The following is a 13630-nucleotide window of genomic DNA, read 5'->3' on the forward strand; positions in this document are numbered from 1 at the left end:
TCAGGCTTCAAACATAAAGATATAAAACTGTATTTTTTTGTGAAGAATCAACAACAAGTGGGACACAATCATGAAGTGAAACAACATTTATTGGATATTTCAAACTTTTTTAACAAATCAAAAACTGAAAAATTGGGCGTGCAAAATTATTCAGCCCCCTTAAGTTAATACTTTGTAGCGCCACCTTTTGCTGCGATTACAGCTGTAAGTCGCTTATGGTATGTCTCTATCAGTTTTGCACATCGAGAAACAGCTCGAGCTCAGTGAGGTTGGATGGAGAGCATTTGTGAACAGCAGTTTTCAGTTCTTTCCACAGATTCTCGATTGGATTCAGGTCTGGACTTTGACTTGGCCATTCTAACACCTGGATATGTTAATTTTTTAACCATTCCATTGTAGAGTTTGCTTTATGTTTTGGATCATTGTCTTGTTGGAAGACAAATCTCCGTCCCAGTCTCAGGTCTTTTGCCGACTCCATCAGGTTTTCTTCCAGAATGGTCCTGTATTTGGCTCCATCCATCTTCCCATCAATTTTAACCATCTTCCCTGTCCCTGCTGAAGAAAAGCAGGCCCAAACCATGATGCTGCCACCACCATGTTTGACAGTGGGGATGGTGTGTTCAGCTGTGTTGCTTTTACGCCAAACATAACGTTTTGCATTGTTGCCAAAAAGTTCAATTTTGGTTTCATCTGACCAGAGCACCTTCTTCCACATGTTTGGTGTGTCTCCCAGGTGGCTTGTGGCAAACTTTAATCGACACTTTTTATGGATATCTTTAAGAAATGGCTTTCTTCTTGCCACTCTTCCATAAAGGCCAGATTTGTGCAATATATGACTGATTGTTGTCCTATGGACAGAGTCTCCCACCTCAGCTGTAGATCTCTGCAGTTCATCCAGAGTGATCATGGGCCTCTTGGCTGCATCTCTGATCAGTCTTCTCCTTGTATGAGCTGAAAGTTTAGAGGGACAGCCAGGTCTTGGTAGATTTGCAGTGGTCTGATACTCCTTCCATTTCAATATTATCGCTTGCACAGTGCTCCTTGGGATGTTTAAAGCTTGGGAAATCTTTTTGTATCCAAATCCGGCTTTAAACTTCTTCACAACAGTATCTCGGACCTGCCTGGTGTGTTCCTTGTTCTTCATGATGCTCTCTGTGCTTTTAACGGACCTCTGAGACTATCACAGTGCAGGTGCATTTATACGGAGACTTGATTACACACAGGTGGATTGTATTTATCATCATTAGTCATTTAGGTCAACATTGGATCATTCAGAGATCCTCACTGAACTTCTGGAGAGAGTTTGCTGCACTGAAAGTAAAGTGGCTGAATAATTTTGCACGCCCAATTTTTCAGTTTTTGATTTGTTAAAAAAGTTTGAAATATCCAATAAATGTCGTTCCACTTCATGATTGTGTCCCACTTGTTGTTGATTCTTCACAAAAAAATACAGTTTTATATCTTTATGTTTGAAGCCTGAAATGTGGCAAAAGGTCGCAAAGTTCAAGGGGGCCGAATACTTTCGCAAGGCACTGTATAAATGTCTAAAAAGTTCACAGAATGTTTGAGAATGATCTGTGACTGGTCATCTGGACCCAGTTTTTCAAATGTTATCTGGATTTCGCCTCTAGGGTAGGATTAAACGCATAGAAATATAATGAAAAGAAAGGATGAATCATTGACTTGAATGGGGACACCCCCGTTCTATTCATTCTATTTCTATGCATTTAATCCTATCTGATAGGCAAAATCCAGATGGATAACTTTTGAAAAACAGGGCCCTAAAGTACTTTACACCACTGATATTAAGTAAAATTACTTTAAAGTACTACTGAAGTACTACGTTTTGGGGGGTATCTGTACTTTACTATTTATATTTTTTACAACTTTTACTTCACTACATTCCTAAAGAAAATATTGTACTTTTTACTCCATACATTTCCCTGACAACCCAAAGTGGTCGTTACATTTTGAATGCTTAGCAAGACAGGAAAATTGTGAAATTCACGCACTTACCAGGAGAACACGTGGTCATCCCTACTGCCTGCCTATGTTCTGGTGGACTCACAAACACAAATGCATCTTTTGTAAATAATGTTTGACTGTTGGAGTGGGCCCCTGGCCATCCATAAAAGTTTTAAACAAGAAAATGGTGCAGTCAGCTTTGCTTTATATAAGTAATTTGAAATTATTTCTACTTTTAGTTTTGATACTTAAGTATATTTTAGCATTTACGTTTACTTTTGATACTTATATTTAAAACCAAATACTTTTACTCAAGTAGTACTTTACTGGGTGAATTTCACTTTTACTTGAGTAACTTTCTATTAAGGTATCTTTTACTTTTACTCAAGTATGAAAATTAGGTACTTTTTCCACTACTGCTGAATATATTGTAGATGGGATAAAATGGCACATTGACTTAACAGGTGTTATACTTGGTAATATGGACACCTGGTAAAACAAATCCTGTCCCTTCTCCCCACAGAGGACTTGTCAGATGATGAACAGGTTTTCCCCAAGGAGATCGCCAAGTGGAACTCCAATGACCTCATGGACAAGATTGAGGCGGCTGACGCAGAAGACAATCCTGGTATGGAGACGAACCCTATGTGTTGTATTATGGGAGATAGGCGAGACAGAGGAGATGGAGTTTGTGTCAGTGTCTTTTTTTACCAACAGTGTTATATTACTCTGATTCTCGACGTTAAAGTGTCTCTGGATGTTTCTGCAGGAGAGCTGTACAAGGATATGGCAGGGGACTATGAGAGGGCAGCCAGCGAGGAGAGACTAGATGAGGTAGGTACTTGGGAGGGTGAAGGGCTTTTCAACTGAACATTGGTATACCAACAACACCATGACAGCCAGACCCAAAATTCGTAACATGTTACGTACAGTTGAAGTCTGACGTTTACAGCTACTCGCCCAAGCCTCTCCAGGTTCTCCTTTACCCAGATCCAGATAGCAGATGTTCTGAAAGAGCTGCAAAACCTGGACCCGTACAAATCAGCTGGGCTTGACAATCTGGACCCTCTATTTCTAAAACTATCCGCCGCCATTGTCGCGACCCCTATTACCAGCCTGTTCAACCTCTCTTTCATATCGTCTTAGATCCCCAAGGATAGGAAAGCTGCCGCAGTCATCCCCCTCTTCAAAGGGGGAGACACCCTGGACCCAAACTGTTTCAGACCTATATCCATCCTGCCCTGCCTATCTAAGGTCTTCGAAAGCCAAGTCAACAAACAGGTCACTGACCATCTCGAATCCCACCGTACCTTCTCCGCTGTGCAATCTGGTTTCCGAGCCGGTCACGGGTGCACCTCAGCCACGCTCAAGGTACTAAACGATTTCATAACCGCCATCGATAAAAGACAGTACTGTGCAGCCGTCTTCATCGACCTTGACAAGGCTTTCGACTCTGTCAATCACCATATTCTTATCGGCAGACTCAGTAGCCTCGGTTTTTCTGATGACTGCCTTGCCTGGTTCACCAACTACTTTGCAGACATAGTTCAGTGTGTCAAATCGGAGGGCATGCTGTCCGGTCCTCTGGCAGTCTCTATGGGGGTGCCACAGGGTTCAATTCTCGGGCAGACTCTTTTCTCTGTATATATCAATGATGTTGCTCTTGCTGCGGGCGATTCCCTGATCCACCTCTACGCAGACGACACTATTCTGTATACTTCCGGCCCGTCCTTGGACACTGTGCTATCTAACCTCCAAACAAGCTTCAATGCCATACAACACTCCTTCCGTGGCCTCCAACTGCTCTTAAACGCTAGTAAAACCAAATGCATGCTTTTCAACTGTTCGCTGCCTGCACCCGCACGCCCGACTAGCATCACCACCCTGGATGGTTCCGACCTAGAATACGTGGACATCTATAAGTACCTAGGTGTCTGGCTAGACTGTAAACTTTCCTTCCAGACTCATATCAAACATCTCCAATCTAAAATCAAATCTAGAGTCGGCTTTCTATTCCGCAACAAAGCCTCCTTCACTCACGCCGCCAAACTTACCCTAGTAAAACTGACTATCCTACCGATCCTCGACTTCGGCGATGTCATCTACAAAATAGCTTCCAATACTCTACTCAGCAAACTGGATGCAGTTTATCACAGTGCCATCCGCCTTGTTACTAAAGCACCTTATCTCACCCACCACTGCGACCTGTATGCTCTAGTCGGCTGGCCCTCGCTACATATTCGTCGCCAGACCCACTGGCTCCAGGTCATATACAAGTCCACGCTAGGTAAAGCGCTGCCTTATCTCAGTTCACTGGTCACGATGGCAACACCCACCCGTAGCACGCGCTCCAGCAGGTGTATCTCACTGATCATCCCCAAAGCCAACACCTCATTTGGCCGCCTTTCGTTCCAGTTCTCTGCTGCCTGTGACTGGAACGAATTGCAAAAATCGCTGAAGTTGGAGACTTATATCTCCCTCACCAACTTTAAGCATCAGCTATCTGAGCAGCTTACCGATCGCTGCAGCTGTACATAGTCTAATGGTAAATAGCCCACCCAATTTTACCTACCTCATCCCCATACTGTTTATTTATTTACCTTTCTGCTCTTTTGCACACCAATATCTCTACCTGTACATGACCATCTGATCATTTATCACTCCAGTGTTAATCTGCAAAATTGTAATTATTCGCCTACCTCCTCATGCCTTTTGCACGCAATGTATATAGACTCTTTTTTTATACTGTGTTATTGACTTGTTTATTGTTTACTCCATGTGCAACTCTGTGTTGTCTGTTCACACTGCTATGCTTTATCTTGGCCAGGTCGCAGTTGCAAATGAGAACTTGTTCTCAACTAGCCTACCTGGTTAAATAAAGGTGAAATAAAAAAATACACCTTAGCCAAATACATTTAAACTGACATTTATACAATTCCTGACATTTAATCCTAGTAAAAATTCCCTGTCATAAGTCAGTTAGGATCACCACTTTTATTTTAAGAAAGTGAAATGTCAGAATAATAGTAGAGTGATTTATTTCAGCTTTTATTTCTTTCAACACATTCCCAGTGGGTCAGAAGTTTACATACACTCAATTAGTATTTGGTAGCATTGCCTTTAAATTGTTTAACTTGGGTCAAACATTTCAGGTAGCCTTCCACAAGCTTCCCACAATAAGTTGGATGAATTGTTTGCCCATTCCTCCTGACAGAGCTGGTGTAACTGAGTCAGGTTTGTAGGCCTTCTTGCTCTCACATGCTTTTTCAGTTCTGCCCACACATTTTCTATAGGATTGAGTTCAGGGCTTTGTGATGGCCACTCCAATACCTTGACTTTGTTGTCCTTAAGCCGTTTTGCCACAACTTTGGAAGTATGCTTGGGGTCATTGTCCATTTGGAAGACACATTTGCGACCAAGCTTTAAATTGACTGATGTCTTGAGATGTTGCTTAAATATATCCACCGAATTTTACTTCCTCATGATGCCATCTATTTTGTGAAGTGCACCAGTCCCTCCTGCAGCAAAGCACCCCCACACCATGATGCTGCCACCCCCGTGCCTCACGGCTGGGATGGTGTTCTTTGCTTGCAAGCCTCCCCCTTTTTCCTCCAAACATGATGATGGTCATTATGACCAAACAGTTCTATTTTTGTTTCATCAGACCAGAGGACATTTCTCCAAAAAGTACCACCTTTGTCCCCATGTGCAGTTGCAAACCGTAGTCTGTCTTTTTTTTAATGGTGGTTTTGGAGCAGTGGCTTCTTCCTTGCTGAGCGGCCTTTCAGGTTATGTCGATTAAAGGACTCATTTTACTTTGGCTATAGATACTTTTGGACCTGTTTCTTCCAGCATCTTCACAAGATCCTTTGCTGTTGTTCTGGGATTGATTTGCACTTTTCGCACCAAAGTACGTTCATCTCTCGGATGAACTCATCTCTACCTGAGTACTATTGTTTATACAGATGAACGTGGTACCTTCTGCCGTTTGGAAATTGCTCCCAAGGATGAACCAGACTTGTGGAGGTCTACAATTTTTTTCCTGAGGTCTTGGCTGATTTCTTTTTATTTCCCCATGATGTCAAACAAAGAGGCACTGAGTTTGAAGGTAGGCCTTGAAATACATCCACAGGTACACCTCCAATTGACTCAAATTATGTCAATTAGCCTATCAGAAGCTTCTAAAGCCATGACATCATTTTCTGGAATTTTCCTAGCTGTTTAAAGGCACAGTCAACTTAGTGTATGTATATTCTGACCCACTGGAATTGTGATACAGTGAATTATAAGTGAAATAATCTGTCTGTAAACAATTATTGGAAAAATGACTTGTGTCATGCACAAAGTAGATGTCCTAACCGACTTGGTGAAACTATAGTTTGTTAACAAAACATTTGTAGAGTGGTTGAAAACGAGTTTGAATGACTCCAATCTAAGTGTATGTAAACTTCCGATTTCAACTGTAGATGCGGTCTGGCTGAGATCATATTCAGACAAAATATCAACATTAAACATGCAGGAGGTATGAGCTAAAGGGAAACTTAAATCCCAGTCACCCAGCCACTAAAGCGCTCAAGCCTAACAGTAGGTGTTGAAGTGAATATTCTGTGTAGGGCTTTAGTGGTGGCAGTCAGAGAGGTGGACTCCTTCAAGCACTCTCTGTCCTCTTGTGTTCAGATGCGTGGCTCTGTTAGCAGCCAAGCCTATAGCTCTACCATTCCCACCATCACCGTAACCAAGCACCAGTCAGTAAGTAAACTTCCTGTCCCATTGCATTATGGGCCAGAGTAGATCCACAGACACCCTAACAGACCCAGTAGTAACTGCCCTGCTCCTGTCTTTTTCCTAGCCCACCCCCTCTACTCCTCAAACCCCCTATCCCTTATGAAATATTCTCTGAACTGTAGCCGTGGAGTGTATTGTGTACAGCCTCTGTGAAAAATGTGAGTTTTTGAACACACAAAAACTTCACATTTACATTTTCCCTTTTTATGTGTGTGGTTTTGTATTTGTATACAAATGTGTCTCTGCCCTTGGTTTTTCTTGCTGTTGTAGTGGTTGGCTAAAGTTGGAAGCGTTTGCAGTGTGACCAGCTGGGGTGTAGGTTGGTCAGCATCTCTTAATGATGCTCTGAGTGTGAAGAGGAAAGCTGGACAGGCATGCTGTTACTGGATAGGGTGTAGTTATCACAAACTGTATATGCTTCCTGAGTTTCATATCTGAAGGAAGTGGAAGTGCAAGCTGAACACACAATGAGATGTTTCGCTATGTACTAAAGAGGTGTGTGCAACCACAAAGCCTTGTTAGTGTCTCAGTGTGGTTTTGTGAGTAAGTCAAGAAGCATGTTGTTGGTGGTCATGATACTTTAGTAGCCAAGCCAGAAGCATGGTTCTATGGGTGAATGGCTTCATTTCCCTTGCGTTTAACAGATCTCTCTAATGTCCCTCATCCTGCCTTTTCTCTTTACCTCCCATTCACTCCATCCATCCCCCCTCCTTTCCTCCCCCATAATAGGACCTGTCCTCCCAGCAATGTCTGCAGCCTTCTAAGATTCATGTGCTGATCCTGGTGTTACATGGGGGCAACATCCTGGACACGGGCGGAGGGGACCAGACCAGTAAGCAAGGTGATATCAACACTATCAGCACGGCCTTTGACGCAGTGATGCGCGTGCACTATCCCACTGCGCTGGGCCGCATCGCCATCCGTCTGGTACCCTGTCCCGCCATCTGCGCTGAGGCCTTCTCCCTGGTGACCAAGTGAGGGACACACACACTCTACACAACCGTAGATATTGTGTACACAACCTACTACTATTACTAACCTTCCCCTGTGTGTGTATCCCTGGCTTCAGTCTCAGCCCATACAGTTATGATGAGAGCTGTCTGTCTAGCAGTCAGGACCACATCCCCCTGGCTGCCCTGCCTCTGCTGGCCACCTCCGCCCCCCAGTACCAGGAGGCTGTGGCCACCGTCATCATGAGAGCCAACCAGGTGTACAATGACTTCATCAGGTCCCTGAACGGGGCAACCTTCTCTGGCCAGGTGAGGTGCTGCTTCTGACCTGTCAACCTCCCCGTTGATACGGGCCTGTCAACCTCCCCGTTGATACGGGCCTGTCAGCCTCCCCGTTGATACGGGCCTGTCAGCCTCCCCGTTCATACGGGCCTGTCAGCCTCCCCGTTGATACGGGCCTGTCAGCCTCCCCGTTGATACGGGCCTGTCAGCCTCCCCGTTGATACGGGCCTGTCAGCCTCCCCGTTGATACAGGCCTGTCAGCCTCCCCGTTGATACAGGCCTGTCAGCCTCCCCGTTGATACAGGCATGGCCTGCTCTTTAATTGGAGCTCTAAAATGGCAAGAGCATGTTTCCAAGTCAAAGAGGAGATTTCTTATGAAAAACATCATTTGGATTTGAATCCTTTCAGCACCAAATGAATTATGTGGGTGTTTTCTGTTTCTGAATTATGTGGATGTTTTCTGACACTAGCATTCAATATTTGTCGCAAGTTGAATTTAGTTTCCATTTTTCTAACAAATTGTCAGAGGCTCACATTATTTGACAGATTATTTTTACTTATGTGCGCCTGCAAATGTGTGGGTGTGTTTGATTATGTGGTTATTACAGATGATTATTTTAAAAGGGGTTGGAAGCCGTTATCTGTATCCTGTTGGATATCTAATGACCTGATCTGTTTTAGTAAATTGACCTGTGACCTCTGTGTAGGTGTGCCTGATTGGGGACTGTGTGGGAGGGATCCTGGGGTTTGACGCATTGTGCAGCAGCAACCAAACTATTGGTGACAGCCAGAACAGCAGCCGCAGGGGCAGTGTAATCAGCGTACAGGTAAGACCTAAACCTTGATGCTTATTTACTCTCTCTGTTCCTAAGCTTTACATCGTTACCCATACTCCAAATCACAGACACTCACTCACCTAGTAGCTCGAAATAAAAGTTACAACACTCTACTATTTCACCACCACATTTCTCCGCTGAGAAGCACACTTATCCAGCGTCCAACCTAGGTCTGGTTCCGTTTGCATGTCAGTCAAGTTCAGCATACATTCCCCATCCTCTGCCCCCCCCCCCCATCCCCCCCTGCAGGACCAGGACCTCCTCTCCCCAGGCATCATCATAAACAGTGGGCACGGCTCTGCCTCTCCCACTCTGGAGGGCAGCCGCCACCTGAGCCTCAGCAACATCGACATCCCCCGCTCAGGAGGACCAGACGACTCCAAGAGACAGCAGCCGCGCAAAAGGAGTGGAGACTCCACATACGAGCTGGACACCATCAAACACCACCAGGCCTTCCTGACCAGGTGTGACAGGATCTATGTTACTACAGTTACATGACATCATTGATGTAGCTGATGGATAATAGTTAATGTCACTGTACTGAGAAGGGTATGGCTATGCATGTGATATTGTAGAGTCATGGGTTGCTGTAATCTTTTACCTACATTGATCTGTCTTTCTGTGTTTGTGTGTATACATGTGTATGTGCTTCCCTCTTTCTGACTCTGGCTGTTTGTCTATTGTTTTCCCCTCAGCCTCCACTCCAGTGTCCTGCGGACTGACCCGTGCTCCCGCAGGTCCAGCAGCAGCACCTTCCAGGATGCAGGCTGTCTGGGGAGGTTTGACTTTGAGGTGGCAGACTTCTTCCTCTTCGGCTCTCCTCTGGGCCTTGTCCTTGCCCTGAGGAAGACTGTCATTCCTGTGCTGGATGGTAATCCCACCTAAACAGAGGGAAAATGAATAAAGTGCTTTAAAAATGTGTTATTTTAATATGTGAACATTTTTGTGCTATGAATTGGGAAGTGAAAACCAAGGAGGTACTATGGGGTCTTATCTCCTTGAAACCCCCTTCTCCTTCTTTTATGCCTGTCAACGTCTGTCTCCCCTTAGTGGCCCAGCTGCGCCCAGCTTGCCAGCAGGTCTACAACCTGTTCCATCCAGCCGACCCCTCGGCCTCGCGCCTGGAGCCCCTCCTGGAGAAGAAGTTCCACCTCCTGCCCCCCTTCAACGTACCCCGCTACACACGCTTTCCCCTGGGGGACGGCAACTCCGCTCTACTGGGTGAGCACACTGGAATGAGAGCTGGAAGAGTTCACTCAGACACACACACTCACACACAAGCCAGTACCTGTATGAGCATATCTCATATCTGTTATCATATATCATATATCATATCTGTTGTGGAAATATATGTAAACAAAAAATGTACTCATTTGTTACATTCATTGGTTATATAGCCCTTGTTTTGATTAACCATTGGGGACTCTGTGGGATGTAGCAGAGTGTGTAGAAACTGACAAATGTGATGGATTATGTTTGTTTTTTGACTTCTCTCCCACACGTACAGGGAATGTCTCCGAGACCTATTGCCAGTGGTCTGTTGATTGCTATAGTGAGAGGCACCGAAAATAGCTTTAAGTTGAGAAAAATGAAGAAATAAAATGTCCGAACTCTATGCAGTGCATTCAGAAAGTATTCAGACCCCTTCCCTTTTACGTTACAGCTTTATTCTAAAATGGGGAGAAGGGCCTTGGTCAGGGAGGTGACCAAGAACCTGATGGTCACTCTGACAGAGCTCTAGAGTTCCTCTGTGGAGATGAGAGTACCTTCCAGAAGGACAACCATCTCTGCAGCACTCCACCAATCAGGCCTTTAAGGTAGAGTGGCCAGACGGAAACCACTCCTCAGTTAAAGGCACACAAAAGCCCGATTGGAGTTTTCCAAAAGGCACCTAAAGGAATCTCAGACCATTAGAAACTAAATTCTCTGGTCTGATGAAACCAAGATTGAACTCTTTGACCTGAATACCAAGCGTTAACATCTGGAGGAAATCTGGCACCATCCCCACTGTGACGCATGATGGTGACAGCATCATGCTGTGGGGATGTTTTTCAGCGACAGGGACTGGGAGACTAGTCTGGATCGAGGGAAAGATGAACAGAGCAAAGTACAGAGTGAGAGAACCTGCTCCAGAGCGCTCATGACCTCAGACTGGGTCGACGGTTCACCTTCAAACAGGACAACGACCCTAAGCACACAGCCAAGACAACGCAGGAGTGGCTTTGGGACAAGTCTCTACATGTCCTTTATTGGCCCAGCCAGAGCCCGAACTTGAACCCAATCGAACATCTCTGGAGAGACCTGAAAATAGCTGTGCAGCGACGGTCCTCATCCAACCTGACAGAGCTTGAAAGGAACTGCAGAGAAGAATGGGAGAAACTCCCAAAATAAAATCCTATTTTATTTGTCACATGCGCTGAATACAACAGGTGAAATGCTTACTTACAAGCCCTTAATCAACAATGCACTTTTAAGAAAATACAATAAATAAATAAAAATAAACAAAGAGATAAGAATAACAAATAAAGGAACAGCAGTAAATAACAATAGCAGGGCTAAATACAGGGGGTACCAGTACAGAGTCAATGTGCGGGGGGCACCGGTGTCGAGGTAATTGAGGTAATATGTACATGTAGGTGGTGTTATTAAAGTGATTATGCATAGATAATAACAGAGAATAGCAGCAGCGTTCCCGGGGGAGGCACAATGCAAATAGTCTGGGTAGCCATTTGATTAGCTGTTCATGAGTCTTATGGCCAAATCTTTTCAGTCTCCAGAGGGGGAATAGGTTTTGTCGTGCCCTCTTCACGACTGTCTTGGTGTGCTAGGATCATGTTAGTTTGTTGGTGATGTGGACACCAAGGAACTTGAAGCTCTCAACCTGCTCCTCTACAGCCCTGTCGATGAGAATGGGGGGTGTGCTCGGTCCTCCTTTTCCTGTAGTCCACAATCATCTCCTTTGTCTTGATAAAGCTGTGCAAAGCTTGTAGGGTCATACCCAAGAAGACCCGAGGCTGTAATCACTGCCATAGGTGCTTCAACACAGTACAGAGTAAAGGGTCTGAATACTTATGTAAATGTGATATTTCAGTATTTTATTTGTAATACATTTGCAAAACTTTTAAAAAAAAACATGTATCATTATGGGGTATTGTGTGTAGATTGATGAGGGGGGAAAAACTATTTCATCAATTTTAGAATAAGGCTGTAAACGTAACAAAATGTGGAAAAACTCAAGGGCTCTGAATACTCCAAATGTACTGTATGCTGTATATGACTTTGGTTAGAACCAACAGAGTCTGAATTAGAATCCAAGAACAGCATCATCCTGCTCCACTTAGCTCTGCTACAACCTGTTGTTGCCTTAGTTACTCCTACTGCAGTATTTCCTGTAGCTCTAAGGGCTTGACTCGCAAATCCTGTTTCACATTTCTGTTGTTCTTGTTATTGTTTCATGTTTTCTGTGTCTTCATTGTCTTTCTTTCCCCTCTCTCGACCTCCTGCCCCCATCTCTGAAAAAAACTACCCCCTTACCCTGAAAACCCTGCCCCCTACCCTCTGATCCCCCACCTCCCCCTTTAGTGGAGACAGTCCAGAGCAACCCTCAGCTCCTGCTCGATAGTGGGACCCCCCTCTCTTTCCGCTGTCAGGAACCTATCAGCGAGACCTGCATCCCTGTGCCCGTGCTAAACTGGCAGGAGGGCTCCCTCAAGGCCACACCTGCTGTTCTAGAGTGTGTGTAGCCTCTCCTCTTCACTTGCATCCCCCGATGTCTCTCACTCTGTGTCGTACATGTCTTTTTGTGTTAGTTGCACCCTCTTTCCACACTGACTTTGTCTGTGTGTATGTTTTCACACCCTTACCAATACTGGTGTATTAGAATGCTTTGGGAATGTTACCCCACTCAAGAGTTGGGGTCACATTACTGGCTGTTCCAGGTCAATCATGTCCTATATGAGCCCTCGTTCTGCAGGATTCAGTCCATTGCCTTTATTATAGCTCATTAGCATGGCCCTCAGAATCTCTAAACATTTTTATGATTTACAGAGACTGCAATGGGTACCACAGTGAATGAAACCTTGACCTGGAAGAGTCTGTCCTTGTTTTGCTGTGTTTCGCTAATGCCATAAATGATTTATGTCCTTTGTAATGGTATGAAAATAGCGTGCCACTTCCTGCACTCGTTGTTGTGATGTGGTTTCTTTGCTGCCGCAGCATCTCCTCAGCATCATATACAAGAGTTGGGGATTGTGTTTTAAGGTGGTAGGCAAAGGTCTCCATATAAACCATAACTGTCTTCTGGTAGATTTTGCCAAATCTGAGGCTTGGAAGCTAAACGGACTGTGTTGCTCAGATGTCGGCTTGAATCATGGAACCCTGCCCCTTGCATTGTAATTGTGTATCCTTGTGTTTTTCTGCTTGTGATGGTGGTGAATATAGTATCTCCTGACTTTTTTGTTACAACAACATGTTGATTAGCTTCACATACTAAATGAGACTGTTACCACTTTAGTTATACATGGTAATAATAATCCAGCTAATCATTTGACAGATATTAAAAACTTTGAGGCATAGTGCTGTGACAACCAATGGAGTAACATCTCACTTTTAACATGCTGTTGTATTAATCAGTCCACTATCTGATCACTCACTGATTGTCCAAGAAATCTGATGTTGGCACCTGCTGGTTTCTGAAACCATGGTGTGGTCCATCACATTTCTTGGTTGCAACCCCCTCCTCATCCTGTTCCCTCGCTGTTCATCCTCCTCTTGTCTTGTCTATGTCTAATGGGATCTCCTTGTTTCGACTC

At 44.5% G+C, this 13630-nt stretch overlaps 1 protein-coding gene across 13 annotated transcripts in view; it reads left to right on the forward strand.

Annotated features, from left to right (window-relative positions):
- Window positions 1-13630, forward strand: part of LOC110525702 (membrane-associated phosphatidylinositol transfer protein 2) — an 85664-nt gene that overhangs the window by 61449 nt on the left and 10585 nt on the right. For 4 of the 13 annotated variants that reach the window (XM_036979803.2, XM_036979807.2, XM_036979806.2 and 1 more), the window contains 10 exons: window positions 2489-2593; window positions 2735-2799; window positions 6643-6714; window positions 7480-7724; window positions 7820-8009; window positions 8691-8810; window positions 9069-9283; window positions 9515-9690; window positions 9870-10040; window positions 12402-12554. In XM_036979803.2, coding sequence (XP_036835698.1) covers window positions 2489-2593; window positions 2735-2799; window positions 6643-6714; window positions 7480-7724; window positions 7820-8009; window positions 8691-8810; window positions 9069-9283; window positions 9515-9690; window positions 9870-10040; window positions 12402-12554 — 1512 coding nt within the window. The remainder of the gene's footprint in view (window positions 1-2488; window positions 2594-2734; window positions 2800-6642; window positions 6715-7479; window positions 7725-7819; window positions 8010-8690; window positions 8811-9068; window positions 9284-9514; window positions 9691-9869; window positions 10041-12401; window positions 12555-13630) is intronic. The other 9 variants (XM_036979805.2, XM_036979808.2, XM_090237551.1 and 6 more) reach the window with 3 other exon arrangements.

This window comes from Oncorhynchus mykiss, chromosome 6 (assembly GCF_057628025.1).
Source record: "Oncorhynchus mykiss isolate SJ-2025 chromosome 6, ASM5762802v1, whole genome shotgun sequence".
In the NCBI taxonomy this organism is placed as follows: domain Eukaryota; kingdom Metazoa; phylum Chordata; class Actinopteri; order Salmoniformes; family Salmonidae; genus Oncorhynchus; species Oncorhynchus mykiss.